Source organism: Poecilia mexicana, unplaced genomic scaffold, assembly GCF_051168715.1.
Source record: "Poecilia mexicana isolate PSO_F unplaced genomic scaffold, ASM5116871v1 scaffold_19, whole genome shotgun sequence".
NCBI lineage: Eukaryota > Metazoa > Chordata > Actinopteri > Cyprinodontiformes > Poeciliidae > Poecilia > Poecilia mexicana.
Genome location: NW_028263388.1, coordinates 26,156,162 through 26,178,998, shown reverse-complemented (window position 1 = coordinate 26,178,998; position 22,837 = coordinate 26,156,162). Strand labels below are relative to the sequence as shown.

Below are 22,837 nucleotides of genomic sequence, written 5' to 3'. Positions count from 1 at the left end.
AAAATTTTTATCATTTTAATTGGACTCATTTTTGGGAATATAACTTTGTTCCTGTCTTTGTGTGAGTAATGAAATGGAAACTGAAGCCAGTGATGTGATTTGTCAGGTTCACGCTGAAGAAAAACAAGCCAGACAACAGCTGTCCATCATCTGCTCGCCTGTCAGAGGAAGTGGCGGTCGAAGACAGAGAGGGCTATGAAGTCCTAATGCAAGCTTCTACTGTAAGACGACCAGACCTGCTTCTTCCTATCAGCAATAGCCTTATGACTCAAATGCAATCAGAGCTCTATACCCAGGGGTGAAACTAGTTTTAAATTCTTGGGGGTACTATGATATATATATCGATCGGCACTGCTCAAAAAAATAAAGGGAACATTTCACTTTAATTTTGTGTGTGGCTCCAAATCCAGGCCTCCATTGGTTAATAAATTTGATTTCCATTGATGATTTTTGTGTGATTTTGTTGTCAGCACATTCAACTCTTCAGAACATAGTATTCAATGAGAATATTTCATTCATTCAGATCTAGGATGTGTTATTTGAGTGTTCCCTTTATTTTTTTGAGCAGTGTATACACACACACACACACACACATATATAGAGGTGTGCCGATCGAACGGCCACCGATCATAATCGGCCGATCATAATCGGCCGATTTCCGTGAAAAAGGGTATGATCGGTGATCGCCGATCACGGTCTCTTGTTGCCGATCACACAAACCGATCACCTTCTTCTCATTTCCCAGCCTGCCTGTGCAGCTGGTCTCCTGCTTCGTTAATGTTGTAGTGTTTTGCACCTCAGGGCCACCGTACCTTTTTCCTTCATACTGCGCAAACGCGCAGCAACAAATCCTAAGCCAGAGGTTCCCAAACTGTGGGGCGCGCCCCCTAGGGGGGGCGCCGTGTCATTGCAGGGGGGGGCGTGGGAAGCCGTCTGGATGAAAAAAACAAAAAAACAAAACATGAACACTGTGTACGCTGGGTTTTTACCTTAGAATGGCCAACTCTCTGTTATTCCTACGTCAATTTGATACAGTAGGGTCTTCCACACTTCCCATATTTGTGTCCTCTGTCACTTTTATCAGCAGTTAAAACTGTTTAATCCGTTGTTAACATGTTGTAACCTGTTTTTCCGAGCCGCCTTTAAACTCAACATGAGCGCTACGACGCTCGCGCTGGGTTTCCACCTGTGAAGGAGACCTGCTGCTGCTGGGCGGAGCTACGCAGGTTTGAGTTAGAATCACGGCAGCAAACCAGCAAAACGCAAAGAACTTTTCACAGTTTTTCCCTCCAAACTAACCGACTGAGTTGAGTGAAGCTGTTGGATGGATGCAGGTAATGTTAGCTAAAAGATGACTAGCTAACATCAATACAGAACCTTAAGCTTAACAAGTACATTGTAGGCTACCGATGTTGGTGTCTATTTTCAGCTACGTACATTCATTTACCCCCCCCCACCCACACACACACACACACACACACACACACACACACCCCACACGCGTCGTTTCAACCAGACAGCCATTTGTAATCTATAGGGGGGCGCAGAAGAAAATGTTTGGGAACCACTGTCCTAAGCGATGTGGAACTATAACGCACTGAATGAATGGGGAAGTTTGCGTGTTGCGGCGGAAAATTGAAGCAGGTCAAAATGCATCAACACAACGAAGCTAATATGGCATAAAATCAATGAAATACTTGACGGAGTTTGGCTACATCGAGGCTCACTGCAGTAAACAAGACATACGGAGGATCAGATAGCAGGTAAAGCAGCGCACAGCTACAAACACTCACCCGGATTAGCATGACGGTCAGAAAGCTAAACAAATAACCTGGAAAATTATTTCAGTCTTCGAGCTGCGATGTAAGACTCTGGTTCTGCTCTCCTGTTGAACCGCTGCTACGCTACAGGTAGTAATATTTGACAGACGGAGCTTCGCTTCTGCTCCACCTGGTAGTGACTCTCACACATGGGCGTAGGTTTGGGTAGGGACGGTAGGGACATGTCCCGACCAATATTCACGGGATATGAAAAAGTCCCGACCAATTTTTGCCATATTGGCTCAAAGAACGTGGATCTACGATCTTTGATTAGCAGCAACAGGCGGTGCGCGGAACGGAAGCTTCTTAGTTTGACATTAATTATGAGCCTCCGAGACCGTGTCGGAACGGTGCTGTCGGGGGGATGGGGGGAGGGGGAGTCAGTTGAATCGTCGGACGTTCTTTGATTAGCTGCAAAAGGCGGCGGCTAGCTGGGCACACGCGTCTCCTTCTGAATCTCCAGACCATGTCGCCACCAAAATAGAAAAGGACAGACATTAGAAGTTATTTCGCTACGTCGGCTGTAAGTACAGTGAGTGGACCCATAAGTTAGATATCACGCAACGCATTTGTTGTAAAGTCCGGTGTTTAGTAAGGTCAGCACTGAATGTGAGGTAGAATAGGTCTGTTAATGATGTAATATTTTTTCACATAGGATGCTCAGACAGCAGAGCAAGGGGCAGAGCAGAACGATGGAGAGGTGGCTGGAGCTTCAGGGCTCCAGGTGAGGTGTTAGTTCTCAGATATGAAATATACTGTGAAATTATCTCAGTAAATATGGCATTTGAAGTGTTAGTCTTAAATTAAGTTAAGCTAGTGTGAATACAAACCAGGTTACGCATTGTTTGCTCTATAGGAGGCAGTCAGTGTGAGTGCCAGTGACCAGGGAGTATCCAGAGGATATTTCTTTTGATCTTACTTGTAACGTTTGCTGAATTTTGTAAAGGAAAAAGTAAAGTGTTCTTGAACTGATCTGCTGAGTATGACTGTATCTGGTTGTATACACAAGATGTATGATATGGTTATGGTTGGTTATTAAGCCAATGTGGTTTCCCCCCCCTTCTCAAAAATGTTCGGTGCTCTTGGGCATTTCACTGTGCTGCCGGGGGTGTCAAGGTCCCCACCAAAACTTAGACCGAACCTACGCCCTTGCTCTCACACCGAACCTGCTTAAAGCTGCAGCATCTAACCTAAAGAAATAAATTTTACATATGTATTAAAACTTTCGCTGTCCTAACATGAGACAGATAATCTCTAAAAAAATAATCGATCTCCTCCCAGTTCTGCATAATTCCTCCGCTCAGTCAGAAACAGCCAATAAGAACTAGCAGTAATCAGCTAGCCGCCATGCTAACAGGAAGTTTTTATTCAGTAAATCTGGATTGTTTATTGTAATGGAACCTGTTTTTGCCTTTGAATGTTTTATACTTTAATTTTTTTGGCAATGTTGAGAGGTTTTATTTTGGCTCTTTGTATTATTTAGCCTCTTCAGAGCCTTCATATGTTATCAGTCTGTTAAAAAATAGTATTATCAATAGCAGTACAATTTGCACAATGCCTGTTTTGTTTAGTTTTCTTCTTGGAAAAAGTTAAAAACAAAACCAAGTTTTTGTCTAAATTAAGGTGAATTCATGGTTCCTTTTTCCACATAATGTAACCGGTACCGTTTATGATTAAAAGAAAAAAAATTATGTATACCGATTACATAATTGGTAATCGGTATATATACCGATTACCAATGAGGGCCAATCACCGATACCGATCACATAATAAATATATATATATATATATATATATATATATATATATATATATTCCTTCTTTGTGTGCTTTGGAGTTTCTGTGCTGATTAATTTTTTTGCAAAGCAATAAAAGCTGGTAGCTGTTGAATGGCTACAAAATAAAGCTGTATTTCCTCTCTCAGCCCTCTGGCTGCAATGTTGACACCTTGAGATGCCATGAGACCTAAATCCTGAACATCATGGCATGGAGTCATCCCAGTTTTCCATGTCTGGCATATAACCATTCATTTTAGCTTTTAAACAGGTTCTATTGATCCTGTGTCCAGACAGGGATAATCAGTAGCCCAGCATCATGACCTGTTTGTTCTGAAGATCCTGCAGCTTCCACTTCTCTTCCTAACATGGCGCCTCCTCACCCTGACTCTCATACTGACAGGAGGAACCACAGAGCTCTGTTAGGTTAAAGCTCATCTTCTGAAGTTGGGATATTTTTCCTCCAACAGGTTCCAGAGGAATCACCTCAAACCAGATGTTGGACTGGATTTTATTTCAATGTTATTTGTGAATGTTAGAGCCTCATTTTCAACAGTGGAGCTATAAATGTTGAAAAAGGTTATTATTTTGGAGAAAGTCTCATCAACATCAATATTTCCACTAAATAAGAGGCAAAAAAATAAATAAATTTGTTTGATAAAGGAAAAGTCTCTCTACGGAAGAGGATTGGGGCCACTGAAAAAAAATAAAACAGTTCTGACTTTAATCTCAGAATTCTGAGAAAAAAGTCAGATTTTTTTTTTCTTTTTTCCAGTGGCCCTAAACCTCTTCCGTACCTCTCAGACTCTGACCCCGACAGCACCAAACTATTTTTTTATATTGGACAATTTAATTTCACATAATTATCGTGATAGAAGCCTTTTGTTTGTTAAATACTTAATGAAACATATTTACCGTGTTTGATGTTTGTTGTAAATGATGTATACTCACAAAGAACGAGGTAATTAGTCCAAGTTTGTCGTTCATTGAACGTTCAGAAACTACAGCGGCTGTAAAGAGCCACAGCAAAGGTAAAGAAAGGTAAAATAACTGAACAGGTGATCAACTCTAAACCTCTCGCACATTTTTACTCTCCGTCTCTCTCTGTCGTTTAAGCACACCCGTTGCCATGGCAACCTCCTACGCTCCACAATCCGACCAGAGATTGTTAAAAATATAACATTCAGTCCGATATTAGGTTTTCAGGCTTGATATTTATTTTGCGATCATTATTAAGCCTCCCTGAACACAGCGGTGGTTAATTAGTTAATGTTAAACTCCTGTTCTGCTCGTTATTTTGGTAATTGTAATGTCTTAAAGAACAGAGGAGGCTCCGGCCATTTCCGTATCTCTTTATTGTTGTGCTAGACCTGAAGTAACCACAGAGTGCCAGCTTGCACCCGTCACACAAAAGGACTGTACCAACTCTGGTAAACTGGGGAGGAGGAATACACCACATTATCCCCCTTTTAAGATGAAAATAACATTTTTATCTACATTAACTAAAGTATACTAAGGTCACTTATTCCAGCTTAAGTGCATTTCCATGTAGAACCAAACAATAACCCAAATATGTATTTACTTGATAAATCAAGACATTTTTCTTTCTCTTTACCTCTGCATCTTAATACAACATGAATAATAATGGAACATAACATGCAAAACTATTATGCTTAGATGAACACAAGGCTATTCAAGATATCGTTTTGGTGTCTTCCGTGGTCGTGTTGAACGCCTCACCACCACTGAAGGATCTGGGGAGACAAGGGGTTGCAGCACAGAGTCCAGAGCACTTTGTTCAGGTGTAATGCTTACATCACTTTGCTCTTGTGTTGGTGTTTCAGAGTCATCGGTATCTGATTCAGCTACAGCTTTGGCACGAAGCTGATCCCCATGTCTTCTGTGCACAGTGTTCGAGTAGTGCTCTTTCACTTTATAAGAGACTGGACCAGTTTGTCTTAGAACCTGTCCAGGTATCCACTTGTGAACTCCTCCCCCAGTGTTGCGAAGATACACAGCATCATCCACAGAAAAGGAACGGTCCACAGCTGTGAAGTCATGTTGAGCTTTCTGCCGATACTGTTTCCTGTGAACAATCTCCTTGGTGTCAGGTTTGATGAAATCCAGTCTGGTACGAATGTGTCTGTGCAAGAACAATTCTGCTGGAGACTGACCCGTTGTACAATTTGTTGTAACACGGTACTGCAGCAAAAACAATGAAAGTCTGTCCTCAATGTTGCATGAGTGGCTTGCAAGCTTTTTCATGCCTACTTTGAACGTCTGCACATACCTTTCAGCCAAACTGTTTGTGGCAGGATGTCCTGGTGCACTTGTGTGCAAAATGCCATTTTGTGTCACAAATATTTGGAACTCTGCAGAAGTGAAGGTGGTGGCATTGTCTGTGACTATTTGTTCAGGAAGTCCATATGAAGCAAACAGTCTCTTCAGCTTAGTCACTGTGGCTTGTGATGTAATGTGTGGCATACGAAATACCTCCAACCACTTTGAATATGAATCGACCACGATCATGAACATGCTATCGAGGAAAGGTCCAGCAAAGTCAATATGCAGTCTTTTCCAGGATTCACCTGGGAACTCCCAGGGATGCAGTGGAACATGCTGTGGCATCTTTTGATCCATCTGACATGTTTCACATGTTTTGCAGACCTGTTCCAGGTCATGATCCAGATTTGGCCACCAAACATATTTGCGAGCTAAGGCCTTGGATTTCACAATTCCTTGGTGACCAGAGTGAATCTCATTTAACACAGCCTTTCTCATTTTTGAGGGTATAATCACTCTGGTTCCCCACAAAACACAACCCATCTCTGTTGAAAGCTCATTCCTCTTGTTGTGATAAGCCTTTAAACTCTCATCTGTAACAGTAGGCCAGCCTTCCATGACATACTGGTAAACCCTTGACAAGTCTATGTCTGTACGTGTGGCCCAGGCTACCTGGATTGCATTTAGTGGAGCTCCTCGCAAATGCTCAGTTAGCAGTGAATGTACTGTTGCCGAACTCGATGCTGTTCCAGTGTCGCTCGTTTCTGGCAGAGGACAACGAGAGAGCCCATCTGCATTGCTGTGTTCTGCTGATTTCTTGAAAACGATGTGGTAATCATATGCTGACAATATGATAGCCCACCTTTGAATGCGTGCTGCAGCTACGGTAGGTAGGTTCTTGTGCTCACCAAAGAGCGTCAGCAGGGGGCGATGGTCTGTTGCTAAAGTGAAATGCCTACCCCATAGGTACTGGTGAAACTTTTTTACTCCATAAATCAGTCCTAGAGCTTCTTTTTCTATTTGAAAGTACTTTTTTTCTGCTGGGGACAGCGTTCGGGAAGCGTATGCAATTGGTCTCTCCTCCCCACTTGGCATTAGGGCTGAAACGATTCCTCGAATGATTCGAGTACCTCGATTACTAAAATTCCTCGAGGAAAATTTACCTGCCTTGAAGCTTCGTTAATTTATGTTTTATTAGTTAGCGCACCGTGTTCCGGCCGGGACTTCATTTGCGTTGCGCGGAGCTCTCACTTCCGCCTCTGAGTTGTTGACAAAAGCTAAGTCTCAGCGGCATAAAGTCCAATCTTCAAGATTGGCCCGTGGGGATTTTATTGATTGATGATAATGCCCGACTTTTTATCGTTTTTGGGGAACCAATAAGCATCCTTAAAATGACTGGGGGAATGCCTGGAGTACGGCAGCATTTCTCCTCCGGGGCTGCTGGTTGAAAGCGAACGGCGGGAAGAGCGCTGAGGTGAGCGGATAGCCTGAACAGGGCGGGCGGCTGAGTAGCTGATGCTTACCGTGTAAATGTAGCTTTACCGACGAACCGCACAATAAATTTCATATCCCGGTCTGAAGAAACGGGTGGCGGAGCGCATCGTACATGGCTGGTAGATGAGTTTCTGAGTGTGACCAGTGAAGGTGTGTAAATATCCCGTATTGCTTCCCCCCGTGTTCGTCCCCCGGTCTAACGGTTCGTCAGTCCGCTGGTCTATTTCCTCCCCTCCACCCATCTTACGTTCGTTCATTCGCCCTCTCCTCCCACTCCAGGCGGCATTTCCCGTATTTTCAAACCCAAAGCGTGACAGGTTAGGTGGCAAGGTGAGTTTAATTAATCTATTAAAAACTCACTGAAGATGAATACATAAACTAAAAGCTGGATTGTAGACATTTTTTATAAGCATATTTGTGAGCCTGCCTCTTTGTTATTACATTCAATATAATTTCAGATTTTTCTATAACTTTTCTTCTGGTTAACTTAGAAAGTGAGCTTTCTAAGTTACAGGTTAGTTTTCTAAACTACAAAAAAGCAACTGTTAGGGATGCTCAAATATGAAAAATTGGACTGATATTGATATCTGATAGTAACACCAGTATTATGCCAGATTTACCAATATTTCATTTTAGAATTTTTTTTTATCCGATTACTCGATTAATCGTAAGAATAATCGATAGATTACTCGATTACTAAAATATTCGTTTACAACAGCCCTACTTGGCATTGTGTGCTGTATAACTGCACTGATGCCATATGCAGAAGCATCACATGCTAAAGTGAGTGGCAGGTTGGGGTCATAGTGCGCCAGGACCCGATCACTTGTCAGCAGACCTTTGCACCTGTTGAACGCTGCCTGCTCTGGTTCAGTCCATCTCCAAGTCACACTGTCTTTCAGTAACTTGTAAAGTGGAGCTAGTGCCGTGCTTTGCATTGGCACAAATCTCCCATAATAGTTAATGAGCCCCAGGAACGCTTGAAGTTCTTTCACATTAGTAGGAGCGGGAGCATCCTGTATCGCCCTCACTTTTTCCTCTGAAGGGTGGACTCCATGTTCATCCAGAACGTGTCCCAGATACTCAATTTGTGGCTTGTTAAACTTGGAACGTTTCACTCGCAAGCCATTTTCCTGAAGGCGTCGCAGAGCCTTTTCCAGGTTGCATAGATGTTCTGCTTTTGAGTGTCCAGTGATAAGCAAGTCATCCAGGTAGACCACCACTGGTAACCCTTTCATTATGTTTTCCATAATGTGCTGAAAAATAGATGGAGCTGTGCTGATTCCAAAAGAAAGCCTGTTGTAAACAAACAGTCCTTTATGAGTATTGATAGTTGTGTACTTCTTAGAATCCTCATTCAACAGTACTTGTTGATAGGCTGCTGCCAGATCTATCTTCGAGAAGTACTTTCCCCCACTGAGTGTCGCCAGAAGTTCTTCCAAATGTGGAAGGGGGTATGTATCAGCTTCAAGGGCTTGGTTCACCGACACTTTGTAATCCCCACATAAGCAGATGGAAACGTCCCTCTTTAGCACCGGCACTATGGGTGCTGCCCACTCGCTGTGTCTCACAGGTGTAATGATGTTACATTTTTCCAGTCTTTCAAGTTCTTTCTCCACCTTTTCCTTCATTGCAAATGGGAGAGGTCGGTGTTTACAAAATTTAGACGGCACCTCAGGTCTGACCACGATGGTAGCTGTAATGTCTTTCAATGTGCCCAACTCATCCTTAAATACATCACTGTAAGCATCCAAAAGCTCATTGAGCGATAGGTGTTTTAGCTCACCCATGTACTTAATCTGCTGCCAGTTAAGCTGGAGTTTTGTCAACCAGTTCCTTCCACACAATGAAGCACCATGTCCCCTAACAACCAACAGTGGGAAATCTATGACTTGGTCTTCATACTCCACTTTTGCTACAAACTGTCCCAAAACACTTATACATCCTCCATTGTAAGCTTTGAGCTTCACTTTAGCCGGCTGCAAAGGCAGGTGAGAGAACTTCTTCAAGTATGTAGGATATGAAATGACACTCTTTGCTGCTCCTGTGTCAATTTCCATTTCCAAATCAACATTGTCAACTGCAAATGTTGCTTTATATCGTTCATCATCCTCAGCATTAACAGTCAAAATGGCTAACTCCTCTTCAGGGTCTTCCTCAGCTGTCACATACTTTGTCTCTCTGCTGCTCCTGTTTGGCACAATCTTTTCATGACTCTTTTACACTTTAGCTCGACATGCTTTTCTAATATGTCCAATCTTTCAACAATTATGGCATTTAGTCTCTTTGAAATGACATTCATTTGCACTGTGATTTTTTCCCCTTGCATCTGTAGCACATATTTGTTTTTACGGGCCTCACCTTGTGAATGTTTGCCTCACTAGCCCATTCACCTTCGGCGCCTCTCAGCTCTCGAGTGTCTCTGTCTGCAGTCTCCATATTGAGAGCAATCTCAAAAGCTTTGGCGAAGGTCAGCCGGTCCTCCGAAAGCAACCTCCTCTGGCACGCTTCGTTTTTAATTCCACTTACGAACCGATCCCTCAGTGCTGAATCCAGCGACGCACCAAAATCACAGTTAGCTGCTTGTTGTTTTAGCTCTGCGACATACTGGGCAACAGTTTGACTCGCCTTTTGGTTGCATCTATTAAAACGGAAACGTTCAGCAACCAATAAGGGCTTGGGTTCATAGTGTTCTTTCAAAATGTCCACAATATCGCCAAAAGTCTTGTCTTTTGGTTTTTCAGGCTGTACTAAGTTTCATAAAAGTCCGTATGCTTTAGCACCCATTACACTTAGCAACACCGCCACGTGCTTTTCTTCGTCAATATCGTTAGCTTCCAGGTACTGCTCTAGCCAATACCAATACCAATACCAACTTTATTTATAAAGCACTTTAAAACAACCACAGTTGATACAAAGTGCTGTACAATTGAAAAACACAACATAATAAAAAAGTAATTAAAACAGTTTAAAAACAAAAAACATACAAATTAAAACTAGATCCCACTGGTGCTAAAAGCCAAGTAAAATAAATGGGTTTTAAGACGGGCTTTAAAAGTGGACAGAGAAGGGGCCTCTCTGACCTGCAAAGGTAAGTCATTCCATAATTTGGGGCCCATGACAGAGAAAGCCCTGTCCCCTCTGAGCTTCCTTTTTGTTCTCGGTACCTCCAAGAGCAGCTGATTTGCTGACCTGAGAGACCGATGGGGTACGTAGGGATGAAGAAGCTCAGAGAGGTAAGCCGGGGCAAGATTATGCAATGATTTAAAAACAAACATAGCCGCTCGATATAACCTGTCCACGGCTCAACCTCCGGTCTGAAGTCTTCTATCTTGCCAACCGGAGCCATTGTACTCACTAGTACTGACACTTGACGTCTTCTCTCCTCCAAAAAATATCCTCGTCGCCAGTTGTAATGTCTTAAAGAACAGAGGAGGCTCCGGCCATTTCCGTATCTCTTTATTGTTGTGCTAGACCTGAAGTAACCACAGAGTGCCAGCTTGCACGCGTCACACAAAAGGACTGTACCAACTCTGGTAAACTGGGGAGGAGGAATACACCACAGTAATGGAACCGAAACGCACAGAATTGCGCAACACCTTGTTGAAACAATAATTACTGACATTATTATTGTTGGGTCATTAATTTGAAAACGTTTTGTTGATGTTTTTGTTGTTGTTCTTTAATAAAGTTATGAACGTTTTGATAAACCAATCAGAGGAGGACCTGCTGGTCTCAGCCTCCTGGCGGCGTTCAGTTTCTCCTAATGATGAGATCGACGTATTGCAGCTCTGCTCTAGTACAGCACGAACTGTTCAGAAACAATATGAAATGGCACAAGACGAAAAGTGGGATTTTTGACCCTGAATTCTGACGCGAACGCAATTCGTGAGCGACAGATACCGACAGCAATCGACAGTCTGCATTTTCAGCGTCTCATGACTCACGGGAGCCGAAATCTGTCGATTGCGGAATCCCAGGAGCGGGGAGCGGGCGACTCTGGGTCCAAAATAGCATGACTCTGGGTCTTTAAAGCAATCAGTGAACGTTAACATTAGTTTGAATATTATTCACAAAAGTACTTTATGTACAATGAACCACTCTGGAACATGTTTTTTTATTATTATTTTTGATTAAGTTGTGCAATTCCTCCCATCACAAGATAAATCTTCAGATGGGAGGAATGTCAAAGTAAGATCACGTTTAACAAAAGTCTATGTATGTATTCATGCATATTCTTCTTTTATATCATGAATTCAACCAAAACTAAGTTTTTCAGTGCTCCTAGCACACATGTAAAATATATTTTAATGGATAAGATAGATTATTGTTTTAATATTCTTTCTCCAAACATACTTCTTCATGGCATACTTCTATAACTGAACAATACCTACAGATGTCTTAAAATGTGTTAAATTGTTTGGCTCATTTCACTGCAACACCAACATGTATTTACATCTCCATTTGAAGGAGTACATGTTGGAATACAGGCTTTTTTGAGCCAGTATTCCAGAATGATTAATCACAAAGTCCAGATTAGGAGACAATTTCAGAAGAGTCAACAACAACTTGGTATGCCATGAACATCTGCCTGTGATACTATAATGACCAAAATTTTACATGTGCAAATGATTGGAACTTTGTCATGATGACACAACTGATGCTTTATGTAAAGCTCAGTGTTTTCACGTTGGCAGAAACACTTCTCTTGGAAATGTGTACAGCGGTGGCTCTGTCTGCATTCCACCACACAATCTTGGATGAGCTTGACAGACATGCAGTGTTGACAATATATCATCAGATTTACCCTGAAAATTCTACTTTGATATGAACACTTAAGTGTTAAGGTTACATCCCTAAGTTGAGCTAAGTGTGTTCAGTGCTGGATGGTGAATGTCACACTAAATTTGTTCCATTTGTGTGACTTTGTAACATTAGAACATTTTCAGCATTAATGCCTGTTTTATACTTAAATCTCATTATTTCTCAATTAATAACACTGAGGGGTTTTGGCCAGGTCCTGGGTCTAGTAAACAGGTGAACAGAAGGTAAAATATTTTAGCTACAACAGGAATGAGAGTCAAAAGGCCGGTGCTCAACAGTTGATTTGCATTTGCATGGCTCTCAGCAACTTCATTTAAATACAAAAACCTCTGCTACGCCCAAGGGGAGGGGGGTGATAGGGGAACAGGGACACACAGCGGTTTTGACCATTCTTGGCAGTGCTCTACAATTTTCCACTCTGACAAAAACCTCTTGCCGATAGCCCTCAATCTCCATGTGCTCAGCAGAACTAGCTGTCAATAGCTGTCAAAAATCCCACTTTTCATGCAGTGTGGGAAAAAAAAACAACTATATTCATTAACTGGTTAAGTTGTGTTTTAGATTGTTCTTGAAAAACTAATCACTCACGGCTGCACAGTGAACCCACTGATTTTTTTACAGCAGACAGCCGCTCCCCTCTCTTGCAGGTACTCCTGCTAAATCTTTTAGGGGTATGCAGTACCTGACCGTACCCCCTTACTTTCACCCCCTTTCTATACCCCATAGTGCAATACCATAGAACATCAATGCTCCCACTTCACATTTAAGACAGTAGCACACACTTTGATCACCAGATGAGCCCAACTTCCTCAGATCTTTTTTACAGGAACATCCTGCCTCATAATTATCTTTCTCATATGCCAAGAAATCCACACAGGCACACTGCTGCAACTGTCACTCAAATACTGCAGCAATGACCCAAGAAGACCATGATTTAATTCCAGATACATAACTGAGATGATTTCAGTGATCAGTGTGGTCTGTTTCTGAATTGTTGTTTTGAGGCTGTTAAATGACAGTAGGTAAAGCTGAGCTGACAGAGCCTCTCTCTCCCTGTGCAGTACTACTACTCAGTGCGGATCTTCCCTGGTCAGGAGCCCAGCAGTGTGTGGGTCGGGTGGGTTACCTCTGACTTCCATCAGTATGACCCAAGCTTTGAGCTGAACAAAGTCCGAACTGTCACTGTTACCTTGGGAGATGAGAAAGGAAAGGTTCATGAGAGGTTAGTAAAGTCTCACACCTTGTCACAGATTTGTTGTTAAAGTAGCGCTGTTCTCCTGCCTCTAATAACTCCACCTCATCTAAATATGTTTTAGCCTTCATCAAGTCTAAATATGTCATACCAGTACTGTGCATAGAAACCATTAAAAAAGTTTAATATTTACCAATTATTTCAGAAAGTTAAACTCATATTATGCAAATTTAAATATACAGCTTAAATATTTCAACCTTTATTTTTCCATGTGAAGTCTGCCCAAATTCGTGAATGTATTTTTTTCACAGTCCTGTTGCTGGTACACCTTTACCTCCCACACTTTTCCCTTTCACTCAACTAATTATGATCCAGTTGTAACAACTACTTAGACTTTTTGAGAAACTAAAGTTTTTACTGCCTATAAGTCTTGAATATCAAAACTACAAGAACTAAAGGCTTAAAATATTTCACTCTAATGAATCTATATAATTTGAGTTTTATTTTCTGAAATGAGAGAAAAAGTACATTAAACTTTTTATGGTATTCTAATGTTTTGAGCTGTTCTTTTAGGATTGGTGAGCAAAATGAGTACACAATAGAGCTAACAACCTATAAGAGTTCTATCCTTTTCATAGTTTATAATTTCTAGAATATACATAACCATGAAAGTTTTTGATTTAAATTTTCCTCAGCTATTGGCTTTGTTGACTTTTTGCATGTTTACATTGGGAGATCTGTTTAGTTGTTTAGTTTAATGTGCAGAGGATGGAAAGGGGACATGCGAAGTCGCAGGAAAAGTAACGCTGTTCTCCTGTGAATTGGCCTGTGAATGGCAGCATTGACAACTAATAACCTGCATATGGGATACCAGGTTTATCTCTACACTGGTTTCTCAGGTGCCCGTTTAATCTGTTTATATTTGGCATGTGAGCTTAGATATTTTGGCTGAAGCTCCTAGATTCTCCATCCATGGTCTTTTCATCAGAATACAGCAAGAAAAGAGTCATTGACTTCATAGGCTGGCCTTCTGATTTCATTATAAATAGTGTGTCTCATGGTTTTAATGCTTCTGATCCACATGAAAGAAATGTTCTAAAGAGAGGAAATGCGAGCCTTAAATAAAAGTTTTATTTTAACATTTATTTTAAAACAGGCTAGAAGGAGTTTTCATAGATTTCCTTTAAGCTTTGTAAGAATGATGTTTGAAAGCTTGTGTTTATAATTTTTGTGTCATTATTGTAATAACAAAAAATAATTGAATTAATATTTTAGAGACTACATGATGAATGAATAATCTCTGGTTCACAGTCAGGCTCTACGCAGTCTCAGTGTTTGTAATCTTCTATCTTTCCCAACACCTGGATGTTGTGTACAGCTAGGATGTGTTTCAATATTTATCCAAAAATCTGTTCTGTGTTTTGTTTATTTAGTGATGATGAGTACACTTAAGTCATTCAGAAGTGAGAACAACAAGAATTTTAGTTCCTCTATACATTTGTCTGTTTCAGATTGTTGGTGGGGGGTTTAATCCTGATGTTAATCTAAAATTTCCTGTCCTACTAAATGTCCTGCAGCATAAAGCGCAGTAACTGCTATATGGTGTGGGCTGGAGAGAGCAGCAGCCCAGGACAGGGCAGGAACAATAACGGCCTGGAGATCGGTTGCCTGGTGGACACAACAAACTGCCTGCTGTCCTTCACAGCCAATGGGAAAGAGCTCAGCATGTACTACCAGGTACACACTGCGCACACAGTTCCTTCAACCAAATGTGTCTGCACCTTTTCACATTTTTTCCACATCAAAAAGTTATGTTAGTGGAACTGGCTGTCTTTTTACTGTATAGTGAACACACATGTTGGTGAGCAACGTGGATGAAATCACGCTACATGTTGGAGGCAATGTTATGTGTTTCACAGTCACATATTACCATTTTTATACCACAATCAGGTGTTACCTTCAAGTCACTACACCAGTGCTCCTCCATTAGGCTGTTAACAGTTCTTAGGAACATTGAACTAAGAAATAGCACCAGTAGAGGCTTCCATCTGCCTCAGCAGGCTGAAGGTTAGAGACCAGGAAAGAGAGATGAAGAAAAAGAAGAATAAATCAAGAAAACAAAGTGATTAACATCAGGCAGAAACAGCGAGTAAATGAAATGGACAGTACACCATAAGTTGTCCTCCAACAGCCTTAGACAAATGAAGCATAACCAGTAAAACAGCTTCTGGTAAGTCAGTCTAAGCTTCACAACCACTTCATGCCAAAGGACAGGATTTCACCTTCAACATATAGAGGTTGAGGATTGTTTTCACTTTTGTCATAATTTTTTGTGGTACGTGTGGATGTGTATGTGTGTATCAATAAATAATAAAAAAAAGGCAGACAATGTGCCGGTTTGAATGCACTAGAACTTGAATGGTCAGGAAAGCCTTGTCCTCTGTTAACAGGTGGAGCCCAGTACAAAACTGTTTCCTGCTGTTTTTGCCAAGGCCACCAGTCCCAACGTCTTCCAGTTTGAACTTGGCCGGATTAAGGTATGTGGGAATCCACACCGGCACAATCTGCAGGATGAATCCTTTTTTACTTTTAGGAGTGTATTAATTGTGCTGCTGTTGCAAAACATCCCCATATCATGATGCTGCCACCACCAGCGGGGGGGAGCGCCGTGTCATTGCAGGGGGGGCGCAGGAAGCCGTCTGGATGAAAAAAAAACAAAAAAACATGAACACTGTGTGCGCTGGGTTTTTACCTTAGAATGGCCAACTCTCTGTTATTCCTATGTCAATTTGATACAGTAGGGTCTTCCACACTTCCCATATTTGTGTCCTCTGTCACTTTTATCAGCAGTTAAAACTGTTTAATCCGTTGTTAACATGTTGTAACCCGTTTTTCCGAGCCGCCTTTAAACGCAACATGAGCGCTACGACGCTCGCGCTGGGTTTCCACCTGTGAAGGAGACCTGCTGCTGCTGGGCGGAGCTACGCAGGTTTGGGTTAGAATCACGGCAGCAAACCAGCAAAACACAAAGAACTTTTCACAGTTTTTCCCTCCAAACTAACCGACTGAGTTGAGTGAAGCTGTTGGATGGATGCAGGTAATGTTAGCTAAAAGATGACTAGCTAACATCAATACAGAACCTTAAGCTTAACAAGTACATTGTAGGCTACCGATGTTGGTGTCTATTTTCAGCTACGTACATTCATTTACCCCCAAAGAAGTCGATCCCCCCCCCCCGGCACACGCGTCGTTTCAACCAGACAGCCATTTGTAATCCATAGGGGGGGCGCAGAAAATGTTTGGAAACCATTGAGGGGGCGCAGAAGAAAAAGTTTGGGAACCACTGCCTTAGCAGAAAGACTTCCTAGGAAGGTGGGAGGAAGAAATATGTCTGGTTTTTTTGCTGGCAAAATTTTAATACTTTGTTTTTCTTTTTTTTCTTGCCTGTCTTTGGGTTAATGATGAAGCACAGAAAAATCAGCTAAAATGTAGTGACTGTAAAAGGCGACACAGAGGTTAAACCCTCTTGAATATAAAACTCAGTGACACAAACACTTTTCTGTTAAACATGCATCATTTTGAACTTTTTCTCCAACAGAGAATAATTTAGAAAGTATGAAGTGTATAACTTCTGGTCTAGTAGCACTGATCCATTTAATTGCATCTGGATCTTTGTGGTTGAATCAACCAGTAAATAAAAGTCAAAACATTCTAGTTTTTTGTGCTAAATATTACTTTAGAAAACGGTGACCAATGACAAAACCTCTAATTCAGATAAAAGAATAAAAAAAATTTTCATCTTCATCAGCGTTGCCCAGGAAACATAACAGAACTTCTTTTTTGTTCAAGATGAAGGTGTGATGTGTTAATGCTGTTGTCCCACTTTGTGTGTGTCCTGGCAGAATGTGATGCCTCTGTCAGCCGGTTTGTTTAAAAGTGAGAGGAAGAACCCAGCTCCCCAGTGTCCCCCGCGCCTCCATGTCCAGTTTCTCACTCCAGTGTTGTGGAGCCGTGTTCCCAACCACTTCCTCAAGGTATGTCGAGGAGATGGCCCTTCCATGTTTTTTTATCAGATCAGATTTTCGAAATAACATGCGAAATTCTAATGTCATCTGTATATATTTTACAATATATGAAGCTGTATTTGAGAAGGTTTTCATTCTCAGAATATGTCATTTTGATTTCTTGGTTTTCTTCTTTTGTGTCTGAGACAATATCTACCACAGTTACTGTTGGCAAAAAAAAAAAAAAAAAAGTTATTGGAGGAAAAAAATCTAATTGCCCTGACAGAATTTGTTTCTTTGACTTTTTACTCCAAAAGTTATAGCTATGGTTTTACTTTGAGCTGAACAGTCTGCTTAAGAAAAATGTCAATATAATTAATACCAAGTTTTCAAACCTGCTCTAGATCCTACAGAGGAGCCAATAGACTGACCCAAACAAAAAGAGGCTGAGAGTCTGAACTGGGCTCCTCCTGTGAGATAGGACAGTCCCTCCGGATGGATGGATAATTCAGTCACTAAACCATGTTTAAAGTCAGTCAAGGATTCTGACCTTTTTGGAACAGACATCCCATAAGTGAAGTGAACAGATGTACAAACTGGTGGGTCCTGAGGTTCCAGCTCAGGATCCCAGGCTGCTTTGGGGCCCCAGGGTCCTGGGTGTTTGGCTGATTGTTGAATACACTTGGCTGACCTGAGTTTTCCTGGACTCAGGAAAACTGGGGGGTGGGTGCCCTGTGGGACTCTTGGCCCTGGTCTCAGCTGTGGGGGTCGGAGCGGGGCCAGGACAGGACAGAGTCTGTTGGGTATTCATGCTGCTGCTTCGGCTCCTAAAATATGGTCTCGGGGTATGGAATGATGTAGGAGTGCCTGGCTCTATGCTGTGATTGTTCAGCAGGGGGCGGAGGGGCTTGACCTGCGTTGGACTTGGCAGAATTGGACAGGACTGTTTGGTTTTTGCTTTTTCAGGTGTTTACTAAAAAGTCAACACCTACAATCTGAGATGTTTTGTTTGACTTCCTTTTAATTCACATGTCAAGCTTGAATAGTTTTGTCTTGTTTGTCCAGGTTTCAGCTTCCAGAGTGAATGATCGACATGGCTGGCAGGTGCAGTGTAGCGATCCCCTGCAGTTCATGTCTCTCCACATACCTGAGGAGAACAGGTGGACAGCCCTTGTCTAAAAAGCCACACTGGGATGTCAGTCCTGTTCCAGTCTGTCAGTGCTAATGCAGGTGATTGTGTTTGCCTCCCAGGTCGGTGGATATCCTGGAGCTGTCAGAGCAGAAGGGCTTATTAAAGTTCCACTACCACACTCTCAGACTGTACTCTGCAATCTGCGCCTTGGGGAACAATAGAGTGGCTCATGCTCTGTGCTCTCACATCGATGAGGCCCAGCTCCTACAGGCTATAGAGAACAAGTACATGCCAGGTAACACACACAACATGCAGCGCACAGTCTGCGCCTGGAAGTTGTCTGCTGCCCTGCTATGCCTCAGTGCTGCCTTTGAGAAACATTTCATATATGAGATTCACTACCACCCTACATGTTGTAAACCATTTGCAGTTCTTCTAGATGTTGGCTGAGAATCCACATTATTTCTCTTGGAAGTAAAACACAATTTGGTGAACCTTTCTGAACCTTTCTGGGCACCATATTAATACTAGTGGAGGGAATTAATAGCACTAAGTCGAAAACCATATATCAACAAAAGAAGCAACCTTTTCAAATTTAAAAATCCATTTTTCTGCTAAGTTATTGAACAGACATATGACCTCAAAGATATTTATTATTAATCTGTTCTTCAGATTCTTTAACCATCAAATTGGTACAAAGTGTTATTTTAGCCATTCAGTCCAGTAGCTTGCTACCATCAGTGTGAATAGCTTTGCTGGTAAGCTAACTGCTTTTAGCACACCTTGAACATAACAATAGTCTTCTCCAACGCCCAATCAGATTGGTTTAGAAGCAGAAATGATCCCCCAGTGGGGCGTGGTCCATCCCCGCTTTTTGTGGATGCCGCTTCTATTAGAAAATGTGATTAATGGTGTTAAAATGTTTAACCCGTTAACTTTGAGTTATTCATTACATTCATTTTAACACAAAAACAGCACCCTAAAGCTGAATCCATTCTAAACATTTAACACGGCTTCTCTCTGATAAGTCAGCATTTGGTGAACAATTATTTCTCTCAAACTCAAGTGTGTTACAGCTTACACACAGGTCCTTTATATCTGTTTACTACATCATCTGTTCACTTCCAAACGGATGAGCTTATTTTAACTTCTGTGTAAAAAAATACAGTCATGTTCAGGTCAAAGTTCACACAACACAGTAAGGGTACTCATGATTGTTTTTTTTTTCCTAATAGAACGAATAACATCAATAGAAATCAAATATCCAAACGAGGGGAGCAGACAAGCAAAATAAACAAACTAACAAACATGTTGGTACACATTAAAAAAGGTACATTCAAAACAAAACACACAACATAGTCAATTGGTATCACAACAAAAATGAAACTGATTAATATGTTAAGATTAGGATTTGCTTTTTTTCTTTTGATCTTGGCAGTTATTTTCTAATTTGAATTATTTTTCTATTCTCTAATTAATCTATCATCACAGATATTTTGAAAAAAAGCTGTATAAGGGAGGGAAGAAAAAAAGGAGGTAAGCAACCTAAGAATAAATAAATAAATGCATATGCCAGAATAAATAATAAATAAAGGATAAGGATGAAACACTTTAAGTCCTATTATTTGGCTCTCTCAATTCCCTCCTCTCCCCTGGTCCTTGCCTCCGCCATGGCATTAATTCACCAACAATGAAATGTCACATAGAAATGTGGGATATATTTTATTGAAATATTCTAGTTGTTTTTTATGTATTGCTGATTGTTGCTCCATTGATATCTGTTGTGTAAGTAGATCTAGCCATTGTGAGGTACTGATTTTTTTCCCTATTTTTCCAGTTAAGCAGTATTGTTTTCTTGGCTATAGTCGGGCCACAAGCAGTGGGGTTTGGGTCTGTTTGGAGTTTATGTTCAGTTTATCTAGATTACCAAGTAAGCTGACAGAGGGGGTTAGTGGGATGTTGTGGCCAGAGATTTGAGACAGCTTGGTGATTGTTTTTTTCCAGAAGTTTTGTATTGGTGGACAGAGCCAGAATGCATGGAGGTGATCATCAGTTGCATTAAGTGTACACTGTGTGCAAATGTCTGATTCTATAAGTCCCATGACGTGTATCCTGTGCTATGTGAGGTGTGTTCTATGGATTATTTTATATTGTATCAACTATATCTTGGTGTTGTTGGACATGCTGAAAATGAAAATCAATAAAATAAAAACTTCATATTCTCACCCACAACTCAAACGCCCATATGGAATAATCCAGATTTCACTGTAAATAAATCACCCCTGTTGGGAACTAAATGGAAGGAAAAAGGCATCGCATACCTCCACCACATCTTTGATGATCATAACTTCCTAACATTGCAACAGCTTACTGATAAATACAACATTGACAGGAAACAGTTTATTCAATATAACAAATTAAAACAATCCATCAAATCAAAAATAGACATCAATAACTTTCACCTAGGACAACCAAACATTCTCAATAGCATCAATAATATCACAAAGTCTCCAAAATCACTCTCAAAACTATACAAAGTAATATATTCAACCAATAATGTGCCTCAAATTCCAATCACTAAATGGGAAAGAGATCTTACCATCCACACAGATAATCAATTTTGGAATAATGTCTGCCATAACATTTTCAGTGGTACTCATGATTATGTCTGAAGATGCTTGTGTGCAACTGTGAATTCAGACAATATCTTTGTTGCTTGTTTCAGGAAGATTCTCCCAACACAATAAAGAGTAAATTAGAACAAGAAAAAGTCCTCAGAACTAAACCTGTCCTGACTGGTTTCTGAATCAGTGACCCATTAAAAGCATGTCCTGGTATTTTGATGACTGTGTGTAATGGTCACAATTGAGCTGAACAGAATCTGGTGCATTTCTCTGCAGGTTTGCTTCGTGCGGGCTACTATGACCTCCTCATCGACATCCACCTGAGGAGCTATGCAACAGCTCGGCTGATGATGAATAATGAGTACATTGTGCCCATGACACATGAAACAAAAAGCATCACATTGTTTCCAGATGACCTGAAGAAGCATGGCCTGCCAGGCATCGGACTCAGCACATCCCTGAGACCCAGAATGCACTTCTCCTGTCCAAGCTTTATACGTGTGACTGAGTCCTCATGCCATGACAATGGAAACAGTGGACCAGGAAGTTGTTTCCAGTACAGTCCCGAATTCCCTTTAGATGTTTTAAAAGTGAAAACTATTGAGATGCTGACGGAGGCAGTGCTGGAGGGAAGCATGCATGTTCGGGATCCAGTAGGGGGCAGCACAGAGTTGCTATTCGTCCCTCTTATCAAGCTGGTCTACACCATGCTCATCATGGGAATTTTCCAAAATGGAGATCTAAAAAACATTCTCCAACTCATTGAACCATCTGTGTTCTCTGAACCAAGAGACGGGCAGGAAGAGCTTCCCAGAGAGCTGGAGATGCTGAAGAACGTGGAAACAACCGGAAGAGGAGAGAATGGAGGGAGGAACCTGCCGAAGGAGGGGCTGCTGCAGATGAAGCTACCAGAGCCTGTTAAACTGCAGGTGATCACAGTCAGTTTGTCCTGTTCAGTGCTGCTGAACGAGTGGTTATAACTAACATTACAGTTCAACAAAAATAAAGACCAAGGTGATCTTGTTGAAAAGAATTATAACAGCTAATCTGTTTCTACTTGCACATGAAGCTTATCCTTTCAGATCTGTCCTGTATTACAAAAAAAAAACACACAAAAAACAAATTCAGGCTATAAAAAATGAGTTTAAAACTTTTATTTCAGAATTCTCAAACAGTGCAACTTTTTAAATTAGTTTTTATCAAGTTCCTCTTGTTACCAAATTCTTAATAAAGAACATGAAAGTATAAAATATAAAAGCTGGGTGTAACATTTTTAGCACTAGTATTAAACATGAAGAACATAAAAACTCATTATATCATGTTTAGAGTCACTGTTTGCTGCGTAGTCTGCACAGCTGGACAGCAGGTATATGCTTCATGATCATGTGAAGTGTACAATAATAATCAATTTAATTTATTCATTTATTTATGTACCTATATGACTCATTATACTTTGCTTCATTCACTGTACTTCAAAATACACACAATGTAGTGTTTAATAACCATTAGATGGTTATTAACATAGTGACATCTTTCAGTGGCTAAGCCGCTAGAACAGATTCCCAGACTTTTGTAATCATCCATCTTTTGGTGAGAACTATGAAATGAAAGTTCCAAACTGGTGAGGAGTGAAAGAACCAGATTACAGGAACTTCCTTTGCAACTCTGTGTGATTAACAGCAAGGTGTA

General features: G+C 41.1%; 1 protein-coding gene across 1 annotated transcript in view; it reads left to right on the top strand.

The window, feature by feature from the left end:
• Positions 1-22,837, top strand: part of ryr2a (ryanodine receptor 2a (cardiac)) — a 167,530-nt gene that overhangs the window by 54,440 nt on the left and 90,253 nt on the right. Inside the window, exons 32-39 of the mRNA XM_088016421.1 lie at positions 107-221; positions 13,258-13,418; positions 14,966-15,125; positions 15,839-15,925; positions 17,291-17,422; positions 18,458-18,552; positions 18,644-18,819; positions 21,425-22,077. Of these exons, the coding sequence (XP_087872547.1) occupies positions 107-221; positions 13,258-13,418; positions 14,966-15,125; positions 15,839-15,925; positions 17,291-17,422; positions 18,458-18,552; positions 18,644-18,819; positions 21,425-22,077 (1,579 nt within the window). The remainder of the gene's footprint in view (positions 1-106; positions 222-13,257; positions 13,419-14,965; positions 15,126-15,838; positions 15,926-17,290; positions 17,423-18,457; positions 18,553-18,643; positions 18,820-21,424; positions 22,078-22,837) is intronic.